At 40.1% G+C, this 18,690-nt stretch overlaps 1 protein-coding gene across 1 annotated transcript in view; it reads left to right on the top strand.

Annotated features, from left to right (window-relative positions):
- The window catches only part of Enah (ENAH actin regulator), a 112,322-nt gene that overhangs the window by 69,344 nt on the left and 24,288 nt on the right, over positions 1–18,690 (top strand). The window contains exons 4-5 of the mRNA XM_090341584.1: positions 6,305–6,361; positions 10,862–10,946. Of these exons, the coding sequence (XP_090197710.1) occupies positions 6,305–6,361; positions 10,862–10,946 (142 nt within the window). The remainder of the gene's footprint in view (positions 1–6,304; positions 6,362–10,861; positions 10,947–18,690) is intronic.

Below are 18,690 nucleotides of genomic sequence, written 5' to 3'. Positions count from 1 at the left end.
AGTATAATTTTTCATGTTACTTATTTTAGACGTATCATCTTTTTTAAAATGAATTACCATAATTAAAATAGAAATTCTGCTAGTTAATGTAACCACCTATAATAGTTTTAACACGTATAGAGTCTTTTCAGGATTTTCAATAGTGTGAGTATGAGTTAGGTGGATTTCATGACCAAAACCTTTGAAAACTGCTGCTATAGCTTACAGAGGCAGGCTCATGATAGAGATCAGAATTTCTTTAGACAGTCTTGCAAAGAATCCATGAAGGTTGTCTTTGAGATTATTTTCTTTCCTTCAGTGTAGGTGAACATGGGACAACACGTTGCGTAGGACAACAGAGAAATATTTTTTTCTTGATTTAGGCTAATTGCTTCTGTGTTTTATCTCCTGTCTGTGAAGAAGCCATTATGAAAGAGCTAGTGTTTCATTCACACTGGGACTTTGAAAGTTACCGAAGTTTTCCTCTATCACTGCAAGGGGAAGATGGAGCTTTGCTGTCTTTCATCACGCTTGCTATGTCAAGCTGCCCTGTGGTAGCTTCCCAATCCCCATCTATCCAGCACAGTAGCTGTTGTTAGTTTTCTAGTTTTGCCTCTTTAAAATTTTAAATTGTCTTCTTTCTAGTGACTTGGGCATTTGTGATTTCTATTCCGTTACTTACATGTGTCCTAAGTTAATAGATGTGAATCTATTGTCATAGGAGACTTTTACCAGCAGTGTGGGAAAGCTACTTCAGACCGGTCCTAGTGAGGTCTCCTTATAGCAAGCACAGCTCTGAAGCCCCACTGCTTAGGTGCTGTTCCACGGAGGAAGGATTAATGGATTAAAAGAGGCAGAGACTATTCTGGTGGCCATCTGTGGCTTCATAACCTTAAGCAGGCTATTGAGTCTAAAGGTGGTTGTCCTGTGTGTGCTGTTCCTGCCTGGCATCCTTGTTTCTCTGATAGTCTGGCATCTTTATGAAGCCAGGATCGTTGACTAACATATACAGATAGTGGTGCGTTGATGGTCAGAGTCAGTGGCTGGCGGGAACAGTTGCAACACACAGCAGCAGCCAGCCTGCTAGTCAGTGTCTTGTAGTTTGATATTAGACAATGTTCGTGAATGTGTAAAATGACCTCTACCGGTTTGCTGGCGTCCATATGCCACCGATACATTCCTTTTGAGTTATCATTGGCCACTCCTGTTTTAATAATCTAAGCAAGATAAAGACATCTTTTTTTTTTTTTTTTTTTTGCCAGTCCTGGGCTTGAGCTCAGGGCCTGAGCACTGTCCTTGGACTTTCTCAAGGCTGGAGCTCTACCACTTGAGCCTCAGCACCACTTCCGGCTTTTTCTATACATGTGGTACCGAGGAATAGAACCCGGGTCTTCGTGCATGCTAGGCAAGCACTTTAACCACTAGGCCAAATTCCCGGCCCCGATAAAGACATCTTTTATAATCACTACCACCTCTTCCTTTGTTGTTTATTGTAAAATTTGAACATATTTATGCATCCTCATCTTTTTTCTTCCTTCTGTGTTATTTGAGCAGATTGACATATATAGTGCACATAGAAGACAACTAGCAGATAGGGTACCTTGAGTTAAGTCTTGTTAAGAATTTGAATTGTGGAAGTGGCCCTGTGGCTCAAAGGGTAGGGTAGTAGCCTTGAGCTGAAGAGCTCAAGGACAATGCCCAGGCCCAGAGTTAAAGCCCTGTGACTGAAAAAAAAACAAAAACAGAATTGAATGGGAACTGGGTGCTGGTAGCTCATGCCTGTAATCCACTTGTAACCCTGGGTAGTGAGGAGGCTGAGATCTAAGGATTGCCATACACAGCCACCTTGGCAAGAAAATTCATGAGACTCTTGTTTTCAGTTAGCCATCAGAAAACCAGAAATGATGCTGTGGCTCAAAATAGTAGAGTGCTAGCCTTGAGCAAAAGAGTTCAATGACAGCACCCAGGCCCTGAAGTCATCCCCACAAGCTACGGGAAAAAAAAAAGAAAAGGAAAAAATGTTGTATCCGTTAAAGAAGGAAACAAGTTTATTGATTCTATTCTGTGAGCTAACTGTATGCTAGTTGCTGGCAGGACATAGACAGTATCTTTAAACATCTTCCTAGGCTGGTGTAACAGTGTAACTAGACAATCAAGTTTCCCTTCGTATTCCACACATCTTTTGTCTTCTACCGCATAAACACTGAAAAGTAGTACTTTGCTTCTAAATTCAAAGTTGCCTTGATGCTGTTTTGAGTCTTTATTTTGGAAGGTAGGTAATGAAAGGCTATGATTTAATATAGAAAATATCTCACGAAGAAAAGCAAACAACAATAATATAGCCCTACAGAGTGAACTAAACTTCTAGCCGTATTTAACCTACTATATAAGAGGTCATAGAACCAGAACAACATCATTGAAGATGGGCCAGGGAGGTTAGGAGGCTATGTTGACAGATTGGGAATAAGAGAGGGAAGGGTTTATAATCTTCTTACATTGCGGTTTGTGGAACCGAACAGATAGATGATTGCTGGTTAGAGAGTTAACAAGTGCTCAGGCAATAAACTAACCATGCTCAATACAGTAGCAACCTACAGAATGTGGTGTTTTCCTTGGTGGGTACAGAAAAGGATTTGATGGACAGGCTTAATCTGTGCTCCAAAGAGGATGTAGCAAAATGAATGTGAGGACATAGTTTACATTTGCCTTAAAACCAGGGTTGATAGATTATAAGCCTCAACTTCTGGTAACTTCTTAACCTAGAGGCACACTCATTCCACAGGTAAAAATAAATGATTCACAAAGATGATTGGCTGAGTACTGCAGCACAGGAAGTCATCTTCAGATTAGCCATCTGCTGTCATTTTCATATGTAGAAAAGAGGGGATGATGTGCATTTGAAGCCATAAGTTGAGGGAGGATTACTGTAAACAAAGGAAGGGAAACATATATGTAGTTTTCCCCTAAGATTATATAAAAAATGAGAGGTCTAGAAAATGATACTTTTTTCATGTGTGACAGTAGCTGCATGATACTCCATTTCCTAAGAGAAACAGAAGTTTTTTTCCTACTAAAACTTGTACTACTTCATGGGCTGGGAGCATGGCCTAGTGGTAGAATGCTCACGTAGCATGCACAAAGACCTTGGTACCACATACACAGAGAAAGTCAGAAGTAGTGCTGTGGCTCAAGTGATAGAGCTCTAACCTTGAAAAAGCCCAAAATCAATGCTCAGCCCTGAGTTCAAGCCCCAGGACTGGCAAAAACCAAAAACTACAACAACAAAAAACTTGTACTACTTCAAAACAAAATTTGAAGTAAGGCTATGAAAGTTTTTCCTAATGCCACTTCTATAGAATGTCTTTCTTTGAATCAAATTTACTATTTGTAGTTGTCATGTACCCTACAGTCTGGTACTAGGTTTTCTGTTTGGTTCTCTTTGGTTGGTTGGTTCCCTACCAAGTGCAAAAGTGTTGCTTAGTAGTTAAACTTGTACTTAGGGTCTGAATTTAGGGTTTCACACTGCTGGGTGGGTTGGTGATGTCATGCTCTGGCCATACCCTCAGCCCTTTTTTGTTCTATTTATGTGTAAAGTGTGATCTCCTTTCTTCCCAGGCTGTGCTGACACCTGTTTCTCCATGTGGCTGGGTGGCAGGTATATATCACCATGTCCTGTTGTTTTTGTGGAGATAATGTCTGCTGAACTTTTGTGTTCTGACTGGCCTCTAAACTTGATCCTCCTTATCCCAGCCTCCTGCATCCTCAGGATTGCAGGTGTCAGCCAGTGGCATTCAGCAAGTACTTGATTTTTAACTATGGGTGACCATACCACTGCCCCACCTGCACCCCTCTCATTGCATTGTGCACACCAGAGCCTCTGGGTCACGATGAGTGTGAGTGCAACTGCTTTGACAGACTGGATTTCCAGAAATTGGAGCCCAATCCAAATCAGACTTGAAAACACCACATTATGTCATTTAATGCTGCCAACTACACATTGTTTTGGGACTCGTTGCTAATAGTAGAGGCCACCAGTGTTAGATACTAAGAGTCTTCCATAGCAGCTACCACAATGTAAGAATCCCCAGCAGAACTAAACAGCCTGTCACTGTCTGTTACTAACAGGTCTCATCCCAGACTGCTGTGTAAGCCAGGGAGGGAGCACCCAGCTGTGCAGGGCCCACCATACTAGAGGAAAGGGAGCACTCCCAGGATCACTCTTACAAGAGCACCAAAGAGGGAGGAGGGAGGTGAATGGGGGAGCTTTCTTTTCCAGAAGTACAGCTATCATAATCTATATTTTGGATTTTATGTTCTTGATACATTTTAGCGTCTTCATTTTTTTCCCCTTTTTTGGGTCGTCTTGCTCTTATTTCTGTCAGCCCTAAACACACATAATGCAAGAAAAATATGTGATAGGTAAATCTGGTATTCTGCTACTGAATTTATTCAACCTGGACAGTGAATCTTCTTCTACCCATACTGTTCCCTTGTCCCCTTGACTGAGTGAAGAAACAGTTAATGGTACAGTGTTAAGTAGGAAGGGCTTGCGATGGAATGAATAATTTAGTCTCACCAGGAAATGCAAACTGCAGAAGAATTCCAGCAGTGTTATCAGAAAGATCAGTATTTTTCTTGATGCGAGGCAGTCCAGGCAGTGGAAGAGAGGTTGTTGAATGGAGGGTTTACTTGGGAGAGGCTGGCCACAGTACTTACTGTGTGGAGTATGTGTGCCTTGTGGCAGCCCTCAGGCGCCTTCCTGCTGAAACGCCTGCCAGCCAGCTGTGGCACCCCCTGTGCTGTCAGAAAGGAGATGTGTTTTCAGCGTTTTCCTGTAAGTTTGAGTTGTGTTTTGTTCTTAAATTTTCCCTTAAAATATGAAAGGAACTGAGTAAATCCTGAAAACTAGACATGTTTTAATGTTTTGTGTGAATAGTCATTTGTATGTATTGGTAATATAGATCCTTTTTTTTTTTAAGCAGTGAAGGTAATATGTTCAAATTTTCTAAATTGCTTATCTTTTGGAATGAACTAATTAGCTTTGTGGTCTTTCTGTATCGTGTACTTAATATAAAGACTATGCTTACAACTTTTAATAATATAGTGGGTGGTTTTAAGAACTTAGCCAAGGTAACTTTTACTAACCTTATTTATTTTGTGTTTGCAAATATCTAATATATTAGAGCCCAACAAACTTAATTGTGTTAAATCTAGTTTTCAAACTACTAAATTTTTTCTTGACTATTTCAGACTTACTACCATTTTAAGATATTCATTCTTTATAAATTGATTTGGTTTTTATTATACTCAAACTTTTTTATTCGGCAGTAGTTGTATTCTTTAAAGAACGTAGTTTCAGGGAAATATAAAATGTGCTTGCTTCCCGTTATGTGATCTTCCATAAGCTGATATATTTTTAACCTAGAAACTATTTCTTGTTTGGTATTAATGAACACAAGAACATCTTTGCTATGCCAAATAGCACTTCTTTAGAATTTGTAGGAAAATTTAGATATTACAAATGAGAAGAAAATATATTTTACTTTTGTCTTTCCAGCCCATGGTTTAATATCACCTTCATGTTGGATAAGGTGTTTTTCTTTTTATAAATTACTACCTTCTGAGATTTTCTCTATAAAGAGAATTTACCTAATTGACACTTAGCTAATTTTCTTGTACATTGCCCAAATTAAATGGCTAATTGATGTGATTGGTTCAGTAAAGTATTTTGTCAAGTATGTGGACATATTGAGGGAAAAAGAAAGAAATGAAATACGGTTTGATAAACAATAATTGATTTTATTTCACTGAATATGTACTGCACAGGCTGTTTATACAGCCTTTGTTGTTTTTGCCAGCTTGGAGAAATGCATTAATCTCACATTACATGAATCTTAACTATTTCCCCTGAATTTTTTTCAGATGCAATTTTTCTAATTGGGAAGGTAGACCTTATGAAATTAATTCTAATGGCCTTGGATCTCAGCTTTCTGTACTGTCTCATTAATGTATTCAAAATACAACCCTAAAAATGCAAGTTGCACTCTTTAATTGTATAACTCAAGAATTAAGTTATAACTGCATCATGTGTTCTGAGGCTTATTCTAGGGTTTTTCCACAAATAAGTCTACATATAAGTTATTTTTAAGAGCTTATGTTAAAGAGGATACTTTTTTATTAAATTACAGAGCTTCCAGAATGAGGATCTAGATAGGACGTATGTATAAAAACACTTTGAACATTTCAGAGCTCCTTTAGTTAATGTGACTCTCTTCAGATGGCCCCATTGTCCTTGAAGCTTCTAACACCAAGGCGTCTGTTGCAGCCCAGAGCAAGGTTGCTGCCGCCCAGGACAGCACTAATTTGCGATGTATTTTCTGTGGTAAGCAACATTATGTTTACATTACTTTTTCAAGCTGTGGTACATGCTGCTTGCACATTTCCATAACTTTTGTTTCCTTAGGCCATAGTCTGGTTTGTGGTTTTTGGGACATACAGCAAACTATTGTTTTTATGTTGTGATACTTGTTGTGGTTTGTGTAGGTGATTTGGGGCTGCCCTTGAATTTGCGTGCTAAGATTTAGTCATATTTGGAATTTTAACACTTTTGTTCGTCTACCTCTTCTAATACAAATGAGAGGGATTTTTGTTTTTAACTATTTTGAAAGCAGACTTTTGACTTAGAATTCAAGGAAATTTTTGTATGCATTTTAATATTTGAGGAATGTAAGGGCGCTTTTGCTTAACTTGAATTAGTTTTAGTTGTGCATGTTGTAAGAGGCCGATGTAAACATTGCTTTAATAACTTGGTTTGTACTCAGCACACTTTTTTTTTCTTTTTATATGTTAAATAACTGTAGCTTAGGGGCAAATTCAGACTTATAGTATGTTTTTGTCATTCTCACTCGTACATACACAAACAAGGTTTGTCACTTGGCCATCCAAGGTTAGAGATAATTAGAAATGTACATATTCCTATCCTTGCATATTTGGATGGATAGGTATATATAAAGAGACGTTTATCTTTTATTTCCATTTGATTCTGAAACTGTACGTTTTAAAAGCCAAAGTTCTAAAAGGTGACTTGATTATAGCTGAGCTTTCTTGACTAGCCAGATTATTTTATAAAAGAAAGCTATACAGTGATACATTGCAAGACTTTTTGTATTAACACTTAATCTGTGTGTATGTACTTTATACATGTAACTCAAAATCTGAATGTCGATCCTCAGTATTACTAGCGTTGTTTCCTTAAAGAGAACCGTTTTAAAGTTCATACATTTACTGGTTTAGGCATAGAAACATGTAGTATAAATTGGGGGAAAAAGTGTATGTATGTATGTGTGTGTGTATGTGTTGCGTGTGTGTGTGTTGGCACGTGTGTGTGCGTGCGTGTGTGTGTGTGTGTGTGTGTGTGTGTGTGTGTGCGTGTGTGTGTGTGCATGGGGGTTTGAGTACTGGTGCTTGAACTCAGGGCTTTGTGGGTTTGCTTAGCTTTTTTCATCAAGCCTGGCACTTGATCACTTGAGCCACACCTCTAGGATTACAGGTGTGAGCTTCTAGTGCCTGGCTTCTTATATATTTCCTGACTAAAATTATATTTTAGATTTGTTTCAGGTGACAGTTTTCCGCAATGAGCCTACTGTGTAGGCTTTTTACAATTCTCTCCTCTCCCTTTCAGAATTAATAAGGAAGCATTGGTTTGTAACCTTATTTCAGATTTCTTGCCTCCTCCTGGAGGTTCTTAGAGACCATTCTTTGAGTTAGCCATGGTTTTTGTACTAGGAATCACTTTAGCTCTTTTTTTTTTTTTTAAATAAATTTTATTTATTTATTTTTTTGCCAGTCCTGGGCTTGAGCTCAGGGCCTGAGCACCGTCCTTGGACTTTCTCAAAGCTAGAGCTCTACCACTTGAGCCTCAGCACCACTTCTGTTTTATTATTATTATTATTATTATTATTATTATTATTATTATTATTGTTATTTTCCCTATGTATGTGGTACTGAGGAATCAAACCTGGGTCTTCGTGCATGCTAGGCAAGCACTCTACCACTAGGCCACACTCTTGTCCCATGGGCAAGCATTTTTAAGTGCATATAAATTTCCAGCCTTCTAGATGTTACAACTTGATGGTGTTGATGAAAAAAGGCAAACAAAACAAGATTAAATATAAAGGAGGGAAAAGGCTAAGTGTGGGTTTCCCTCCCTCTTCCCTGGAAGAGCGTCTGGAGGACAGAGCTCTGTCCCGTATCACAGAGAATTGTGTAGCAGGTAATGAGTGTTAAGAGTTCTTCCTTCCTATGTACACTTCTTAAACAGGTTGGTCAAGAAAGCTTTAAAACTTAAAAAGAGGGGCTGGAGACATGGTTCAAGTGGTATAGCATCTGTCTAGCATGTGGGTCCTTCCCAAGGAGCATCACAGTAAGAAAATATTAGCAGTGAATCTCACTACATGTGGCTTACCACAATAGAAAACAATTAACAGAGTGGAGAACCCCTTCGGTAGATTGCTATAAGTCTTTTTTCTTAACTTTATTCATGAGTTATATCAGACTTGGGTTTTGTTGTTTTGTTGTTGTTGTTGTTGTTGTTGTTGTTTTTTGCCAGTTCTGGGGCTTGAACTCGGGGCCTGAGCATTGTCTTTGGCTTTCTCAAGGCTAGAGCTTTACCACTTGAGCCACAGTACCACTTCTGGCTTTTTCTGTGTATGTGGTACCAAGGAATTTAACCCTGGTCTTCGTGCATGCTAGGCAAACACTACCAGTAGGCCATGCTTCTGGCCTCTAGACTTGTTTTTTTTTTTTTAAACCTGTTTAATGCAATAATATTGGATTGGAATTTTGACATCTTTTTTCCTTGGGGAAAAATATATATATATTTGAAATAAAACTTAAATGTCAATTACTCTTGATAAAATTCCTGCCTTAGGTCTGTCAAACAGATAATTTCTTTCAAGTGTTGTAGTATTTGTGTCACCTGAAGTTTTCACTTAAATTCTCATACCTTATTTTTAAAAGTAAATTAAACCATAATGATGTGGCCATGCCAAATGCTTTTGCATTGAATTGTTTTGGATAAAGTACATTTACCCTCCCCTTCCCATTTTACCTTTCTCAAACTTATCTTCCCACTTTGTGCATAATAGTCCCATCCTTCTTCCAGGAGAGGGAACTTAATCCCTGTAAAACATTAAACTTTAGTCGGTGGCAAAATATGACAGTATTAGCAGGGCGCGGTGGCTCACACCTGTAGTCCTAGCTACTCAGGAGGCTGAGATTGAGGGTCAAGGTTCAAAGCCAAGCCAGGCACTAAAGTTCAGGAGACTCTTACCTGCAGTTAATCACTTGAAAACGGGAAGTGGGGCTGTGGCTCCAGGGCTAGGGCGGTAGCCTTGAGCTGAAGAGCTCTGGCACAGCGCCCAGACCCACAGTTCACACCCCACGATGAGGGTGGGGGGATGATATGACAGTCTTTTTTTTTTAAACCATCATGTTAATTTATCAAGGAAAACATTCTAGTCTGTTTACTAGAAAACAGTTGTTTATTTTTATAAACAGTTACGTATATGTTTTAAAAGATTTTAAGTTTTTGGTTGCTGATGATTTATATTTTATTTGGCTATTAAAATAGCATTTTTAGGAGAGTTAATGAAATATATCACTGCACTTGTCTAATTTGTCATTACTGAATAAGTGATTAGTCTAAAAACATTTGAAAAGAGGTGAGGAAATAGCTAGTAGGTGAGTTGAGGTCAGATTGTGTTTTCTTTGTATCTGTAATACACTAGTGCCGCATTATTCCCTGATCTGAACTTAGAGTAGTGGGGCCTACTTCACCAGTGTATAATACTTTTTGTCATTATAGCTCATAGGTTACACATCATAGTGTGCTCTAACTGTAATCTTCGTGAATCTGTCAGGAACACGAAGGCAGAAGTATATGAAGTATACCACTCCACCTATTCCCAAGAGTGGACAGGAAATGTTTCTTTACTCCCTTGTTAGCTGTTTCAAGATTGTTCTGGTCTATATTTAGGCATAATACATTAGGTCCAGCGCTTATCTCACTTAGTGTTTGTTTATATTCAATGATAGTAAGATTCCCCCATAATTTATTAGCATTCTGTCTAAGTTGTTGAAATGGGTCTGCAATGTATATGGTATGCAGGAATGGATGGTGGTTAGTTTCTTGTGACAGCACCATGTTGGTATGAATGCAGGGTTTTTCTTTCTTTCCCAAATCAGAAGTCATTAAGATTACCTCTATTAAATTTTATGAATTTAATTTTAAAAACTTAGATGTAGGTTAATTTACTATATAGGAGTTAAGCAAAGGTTTCTTTCACCAGTATTGGAAAGCCAGGCAATTAAACAGAAGTGGCAGCTTAAATTGGGCAAATTTGATAAATGCATTAGCATTTTTCAGTCTAGTAATACGGTTCTCATGCTTTCTCTCTCTCCTGTTTTTCATTTCCAGTGTTCTATTTGGGTGAGTTTTTTGAATTCTGAATTTTCATTTAAATTTTCCCTCTTTCACTTCATGAATTACCCAGAAAGAATGCCTCATTGTCTTAGCAAATGTCAAGCTCAGGTGCCTACTGGATGCTCATTGAACACTTGTTTTACTCAAGCTCTTCATGCAGAAGTGTTTGCTTTCCTTTGTTGTTGATGTTTCCATTTGTTTCAAGCCTTCTGGAGATGATGACAGTATTATGTTGCAGTCTTTCATTTGCTGTGTGTTATGTAAAGCTTACAATTTATTTTGCTAGAAAAAGAAGGTACATTTGTAAATATGTGATGGTTGTATGTTTTCCTCATGCTTGTATTTCTTTATAATAAACAGGAAGGTCGTGTTCACCTGTCACATTTTCCTTCGTTTTAGGGCCAACATTGCCGAGACAAAATTCCCAGCTCCCTGCACAAGTTCAAAATGGCCCATCCCAGGAAGAACTGGAAATGCAGAGAAGGTAAATTCATACGTTACTGTTGTCACTCTTGGTTCTATTGCAGGAAACAAGACTGAGCACCTAATATTGGACATAGATTGTGTCTTTTCATATCTTTGAAGGTCACAACTTCATTCCTAACGTCTTTGAGTTTGGGTGTCACCAGTTTGACAGGAGGTTTTGTAAACCTTACGCCTGCTTCTTGGTTGAAGCTGTACTTCTGTTACAGCTGAATGAATTAAGCACATGTAACAATGTACTGGATATCTTTGTTCTCCATAAATCTTATTTTATAATAGTTAACTATAAAATCTAACAAATACTGCTTTTACATAACAAACCTAACCAGTTAATATTGTCTTGGCTGAGTCTATAAAGCACTGATCTTAAGATAATATGCAGTTTAGTAGTAAGATACAGATATCTTGCTCATGACTAGATGTTTGAAGAAAGCTGGCAACATCCCTTATATCATTTCAGTCTAGTCCACATTTAGACTTAAAATTATCATGCACCATTTAGGGGTAAAATTGTTTTAAATTGTCTGAATTATAAAATATTATGTAATAAAATTGCTTTTCAAATTCAGGTGCCTTCAGTAATTGAAAATGAGGTTAAACCCACTTTTAGGGATGCTTATGCTGCATTTTATTACTAGTAGATGTTGTTGTTGTTGGAGTCCATTGGTAACTGATGTGCGCTGGACCATTGTGTAGATGGAGTTTTCAAAGATAAGCATTATTTGCTCCATGACACGCCAGCATTTCTTAGTTTGTGAGCTCTGAGCTCTTCAGTTCAAGGTTAGCTCTCTACCACTTGAGCCACAGCGCCACTAATGGCCTTCTGTTGGCTAATCAGAGATAAAAGTCCCATGAATTTTTCATGCCCAGGCTGGCTTTGAACCATGTTCCTCAGATCTCAGTCTCCTGAGTAGCTAGGATTATAGGCGTGAGCCACCAGCGCCCAGCTAAGCCAGCATTTGTTATTGTGATTTTTGATTTGTATTTCACATTTCAGACCATTTTTCATATTCTCTGCTTGTCTTGTTAAATGTGTCATATTCCCCTGTTAGGTTAGGTACTTAGCTCTTCAGGAAGTTCCTCCAGAGGTCCCACAAATGTTCATATTTTGCACAAATACTCATATTCCTATATGCAATGATACTGCCAGAGATGTGAGCCACTGGCACCCAGCTTTGGGTGGTGTGGTTTCTTTATCTTTAGTTCAAGTTATGAATGTTCACTTGAAATAAGGACTCATATTTCCAAATAGAGCAGGGTTATGACCTAAGAGTTTGGTGAAGGTAATAGAAATTGAACATTCTGTTCTTAGAGTACATGCACATCTAGTAGATGGAAAAGTACAAGGAAAATCTTCTGTGTCATTTCAGAGTCACATACTACTACCTAAATTCTTTGTGGTGATCTCAGTGGAAATGTATCCACTTGTCTACCCTAATAGCACCTCCATGTTAAGGCTTCAGGGCATCATTACTAGTGCATGGTGCCTTCTCCACTTCCGATTACACTTGCACATAAGAAACCTGTAATCATGACCACTCACGGCATCTCTTGAGCTATACCTTGCTTATTCTGCCTTCAGAGAGACATGCATTTACTCTGACTTTTTAAAAGCAATAGCTTTTTCTAGAGGTACTACTATAATTGTTTTTAGTGATTTTTTTTTGGGGGGGGTGGGAGTCATGGGACTTGATCTGGCCTTGGGTGCTGTCCCTGAGCTTTTCAGAGCTCAAGACTAGTCCTCTACCACGTGAGCCACAGCAGCACTGCTGATTTTTGGTGGGTAATCGGAGATAAAGAGTCTCACAGACTTTCTTGCCTGGGCTGGCTTTGAACCACAATCCTCAGATCTCAGCCTCCTGAATACCTAGGATTAGAGGTATGAGCCACCAGCACCTGGCTTTAGTGGATTTTTTTTTTTTTGTCACTAAGCTAGATATCCTTTATTAGTTAGAAAACTTTCAATCATTTTGAAGATAAAATTTATATTTCTAAAAAATTGATGGAGGGGGGGTGGTTGCAGGGTTTGAAGTCTGGGTTTGAGCGCTGTTTCTGCTCTTCAGCTCAAGGCTAGTCTGCTCTTGATAACTCTGAATTCTTCAGCTCAAGGCTAGCACGCTTGATACCGTTTTTTAAAAAGCTTCTTGTAGGGATTGGGGATATATATGTATCTCAATGGAAGAGCGCTTGCCTGACAAGTACAAGACCTTGAGTTCAGTGCTCAGCTCTGCAAAATTGATAGCTCTGTTGTTGTTGGTAAGCATATAATAGTAAATAATATGATTATTTTTCTAATTCTTGATCAATTAAGTTTGTTTGTTTGTTTGTTTATTTTTGCCAGTCCTGGGCTTGAGCTCAGGGCCTGAGCACTGTCCTTGGGTTTTCTCAAGGCTAGAGCTCTACCACTTGAGCCTCAGCACCACTTCCAGCTTTTTTCTATGTATGTGGTACCAAGGAATCGAACCCGGGTCTTCATGCATGCTAGGCAAGCACTTTAACCACTAGGCCAAACTCTGGGCCTTTAAGTTTATTTATTAATTAATTTATTTTCCTGCTCCTGGGACTTAAACTCAGAGCCTGAGCACTGTCCATGGGTTTTCTCAAGGCTAGTGCTCTATCACTTGAGCCACAGCACCAGTTCCGGCTTTTTTCTCTTATGTGGTACCAAGGAACCAAACCTAGGTCTTTGTGTATGCTAGGCAAACACTGTATCAGTAGGCCAAACTTACAACTTAAGTATTGGCTTTTGACTCTTCTGCCATGAAAAATGAATTTTTAACTTTCCTTGTTGATTTTTGTGTTTTTGTTTTTCCCTTTTGTGCAAGTCCTGGGACTTGAACTCAGGGCCTAGCCACTCACTGTCTCTCTGCTTTTTGGCGATTAATTAGAGATAAGAATCTCATGGATTCTCCTTCCTGGTCCAGCTTTAAGCCATAGCAATCAGTCTAAGCCTTCTGACTCTGTACCCCCATTCCTGGTACCTGGCATCAGCAGTTCTTTTTTGGGGGAGGGTCCTGGGGTTTGAACTCAGAACCTCAGACTTGCATGCTGGCACTGAGCTGTATCTCTTTAACAACTGGCAGTTAATTTCTAGTCCTAGCATTGGCCTCCTTTTTGAACAGAACTGTGGCCTAACTTGGGGGAGCTTCTAGTTGCTCTGTGGAAAAGTAACCTCATTCTGCCTCTGTCCAGCAGCTGATTTTTATCTCAGCTACATCATCACTTTTCCCATTTCATGTGGTCTTAACCCTTTGTTTTATGTGTCTGAACAGTCTAATTTGCCCTGTGGCTGAGATCTGCGGATCATGATTTGAAGCCAGCTCAGGCAGAAAAGTCCCCGTGAGCCTCTTATCTCCAGTTAGCCATTCAAAAACCAGAGGTGGTGCTGTGGCTCACGTGGTAGAACACTAGCTTTGAGCACAGAGAGACTCAAAGATAGCGCCCGGGCCCTGAATTCAAGCCCCATAACTGATAAAAAAAAAATAACAATTATAATTTCTGTTGAGACAACAACTTTGAGTGTACAGTAGCCACAGGTAGCTTGTGGGCACCTAAGGACAGCACAGTAGTAGCTCTCTACTGAAAATTCAAGTCTGTCTCAATATCTCTTTGTCCTATTTATTTGCTGTTTTCTGGCCCGAGCTTCAATATCTCTTCCTTTTCCTGGATTTGAATTATGTCCCTCCTGAATTGCTTAAGTATCTTTCTTGTTTTCTTCAATTAGTTTTTCCCTAGGGTCTGTCTTTTATTCAGAGGAAACTCAAAATGTGTAATTCCTTAGAAAGGTCAACTCATAATCCAGTAGAATAAACACCTGGACACAGGTGTTTGAGAGGGGATAGGATTGCAGGGGGAGAGGGGTTGAATGCAGTCATAGAATTTGGTGCATGTCCTACAAAGTGATGGTGAGTGAGGGGAGGACAGGGGAGGGTGACGTGGCACTCCTGAGCTGCCTTGCTGAAGGGCAGGGCCTGAAAGAGGAAGGGGAGAAAAGAGAAAAAGAACTTGGTCAGGTTTCCTGTCCTGTTGTGACAGAGTGGGGAGGCCTGCACGCTGTTGGGGGCAGGGAGGACCTGGACATTGCTTCTGGGCAGGGCAGGGTGTGCACCACACACACTGGGGGAATGTGGCAGTCCTCGGCCTTAGTCCTGCCACACTCCTCCACTTCCTGACCTCTTGGTGAGTCTTTCCTGGTCTCCTCTGCCCATGTCTGCACAGAGGCCTTGATACCCCTCCCTCACACTTACCTGATTCGGGGCTGGATACCCAGTCCCTGCCCTCCACCCCTTCATCTGGACAGGGGCCTTGATACTCCCCTCCCCGCACACACACCCAGGCACACCCCACTTACACACACATGTGGAAAGGGACCCGGATACTCAGCTTTCCCCCACCCCCAAACCTGGAGAGAGCCCAGATACCCAGTCCTTTCATTAAATGTAGTTTTGGAATTTTGTCATTTATATTGTATATGCTTCAAAAATAGATTTTAGACATAAGCTAAATGTGTGTTTGAAATTTTCATGTTAGCCAATGCTTTGTACATCTGTGTACCTATGGGATGTCAGTTTTGGAGAGGAATCATTGAACAGTATAAGCGTAGCTCTCCAGCTAGACCTGAGGCCCAAGAGAGCCTGACAGTTGAGTTAGAGGGAAAGAAGCAAAGACAGGTGGACTTGATCATATGCTTGGCCATAGTGAAAGGACTATGGTTCTGATTGAGATAGAAAAAAGTCAAATTTAAAACCAGGCTTCGGTGGCTCACGCCTGTCATCCTAGCTACTCAGGAGGCTGAGATCTGAGGATCGAGGTTCAAAGCCAGCCTGGCACGAAAGTCTGTGAGACTCTTTATCTCCAATTAACCACTTGAAAACCAGAAGTGGCATTGTGGCTCAAGTGGTAGAATGAGCTAAAGAGTGCCCCGGCCCAGAGGTCAAACCCCATGACTGACCAAAAATTAAATACACACACACACACACACACACACACACACACACACACACACACACACACACACACACACAAAGAAAGGAGTTTTTCTGACAGAGAACAATATACATTAATATTGATACAAAGTGCTATTATAGTTTAGAGAATGGGAAAGAAAAAGTTGTGGGGTCAGACTTGTAGTTATAAAGTCACATGACTATCAGGTCAGTATAGGTAGTTAGATACATCATTTAAATCTGAACTATCAACAAGTAATTGTTCTAAAGAAATGGCTATGTTTAGAAACGAGAGATTAAATACCAGAATAGTGAATGTCATTGCTCTGGGGAGAGGAATCCAAAGTGCTTAAGGTTTTAATAGTTTGACTTTTTTTTTTTGTCCTGGGGCTTGAACTCAGGGCCTGTGCACTGACTCTGAGTTTCTTTTGCTCAAGACTTGCACTCTACCACTTGAACTATAGTTCCACTTCTAACTTTTTGGTAGTTTATCAGAGACAAGAGTCTCACAGACCTTTTCTGCCAGCAGTGAACCGCTGGCACCTGCTTTGTTTGACTTTTTTTTTTTTTTTTTTGCCAGTCCTGGGCTTGAGCTCAGGGCCTGAGCACTGTCCTTGGACTTTCTCAAGGCTGGAGCTCTACCACTTGAGCCTCAGCACCACTTATGGCTTTTTTCTATATGTGGTACCAAGGAATCGAACCTGGGTCTTCATGCATGCTAGGCAAGCACTTTAACCATTAGGCCAAACTCCCGGCCCTGCTTTGTGTGACTTTTTAAGCTAGTTTTAGTAAATGTAAAATTAAGTTGATAGAACAAAAGCTTATATATTAAACCTTATTAGTCTAATACTTTTCACTATCATGTTATTATGTAGTAAAGTAAGGTTTTTTGCTCATTTGTGTATCATTTGTTAATTTTAAATCCTACTCATCTTAGTAATATCTGGCTTCCTTGTCAGTGATGGGAAAATGTATTCTAAGAAGTATGCGTCAGTCCTATTCTAGTCTAAGCAGAAACTGTAATTCAGTTAATACCTATAAATAGCTTTCTTATCACCACTCCTCCCTGGGAGTTATAAAGGAGGGATATGAATACCAGCATAGAACTGCAGAGTTGGAGCCACAAAAGTGTGTAGCCTACCTCTTACCCTGCAGATGCAGAATGGACCAAAGCTTGACTGTCTTCTGTTGTAAGTGCTAGTTCTTTTTATTTTATTTTTTTGTGGGTCATGGGGCCTGTCCCTGAGCTCTTCAGCTCAAGGCTGCCACCCTACCCCTTGAGCCAAGCCCCATTTCCCTCTTTTCTAAAGGTTAATTGGAGATAAGAATCTCAGGTCCTGGCCAGGAGTTTGGCCTATTGGTAGAGCGCTTGCCTAGCATGCATGAAGACCCGGATTCAATTCCTCGGTACCCCCACTACATAGCAAAAAGCCGGAAGTGGTGCTGAGGCTCAAGTGGTAGAGCTCTAGCCTTGAGAAAGTCCAGGGACAGTGCTCAGGCCCTGAGCTCAAGCCCAGGATTGGCAAAAAAAAAGAATCTCAAGTCCGTTTTTTGCCAGGCTGGCTTTGAACCTTGATCCTCAGATCTCAGCCTCCTGAGTAGCTAGGATTACAGGTGTGAGCCACTGTGCCTGGCTTGTAACTGTTAGTTCTTATCTCAAGTTTTGATTCTGAAACACAATCATCTTGTTAAGTTTTCTCTACTGTTTTTTGTTTGCTAATAGGGAAGCAAAATATATATACAGATAGAAGCTCTGGGATAGCACTCAGGTCCTGCACAAAAGAAAAAGCCAAGAAAACATTATTTAGAAACATCTATTCACCGCACACACACACATGCACATGCATGCACGCAGAGAGAGAGAGACATCCAATTAACCTGTAGAAAATGGGAAATGGGGCTTGGCTCAAGGGTAGGGCAGTAGCTTTGAGCTTAAGAGCTCGGTGACGATGCCCAGGCCCAGGGGTAGGGCAATAGCCTTGAGCTGAAGAGCTCCGGGAATGTGTCCAGGCCAGAGTTCAAGCCCCATGACCCGCAAAAAAGAAAAGGAATCTGATTCACTGTGGATGGTTTGTGTGTAGTGAGGGGTGTGGGAAGCATCTTGCCATTACAAAGTAGATACATTTGTAAGATGGACACTGTTTTTTTTAAGGAGGGCTAATTGGTACGATTACCTAAAGGTAGTTTGGAATCATGAATTAAAAAATTCTTAGAAGGGGCCGGGAGTTTGGCTTAGTGGTTAAAGTGCTTGCCTAGCATGCATGAAGACCCGGGTTCGATTCCTCGTTACCACATACATAGAAAAAAGCCGGAAGTGGTGCTGAGGCTCAAGTGGTAGAGCTCTAGCCTTGAGAAAGTCCAAGGACAGTGCTCAGGCCCTGAGCTCAAGCCCAGGACTGGCAAAAAAAATAAAAATAAATAAATAAATAAATAAATAAATAAATAAAAATTCTTAGGAGATTGATGTCCTTTCACCTAGTAAATGTGTGTGGAAACAGTTAAAATATGCCTCAGAGATGAAGGTAAGTGTTTGTTGCAGCATTAGTGATGTTTCAATCTCTCACATCCTTGTAAGGGAGACAACTAAGCACTGGAATACTATATGCTCATGGAAAATGAAGCAAAGTCCAGGCTTTAGGGTAATAGTCACAACATACCGAAAGAAAAGAAAACACTAAGATACTGGGCACTGTAGCTCACTCCTGTCCTCCTAGCTACTCAGGAAGCTTAAGATCTGAGATACTTGGGTCAGAGCCAGCCCAGGCACAAAAGTCTGTGAGACTCTAATCGTCACTAGGA

This window comes from Megascapheus bottae, chromosome 10, assembly GCF_031878675.1.
Source record: "Megascapheus bottae isolate mThoBot1 chromosome 10, mThoBot2.hap1, whole genome shotgun sequence".
In the NCBI taxonomy this organism is placed as follows: domain Eukaryota; kingdom Metazoa; phylum Chordata; class Mammalia; order Rodentia; family Geomyidae; genus Megascapheus; species Megascapheus bottae.
The sequence above is the reverse complement of the archived record's forward strand: the minus strand, read 5'-3'. Positions and strand labels throughout refer to the sequence as shown.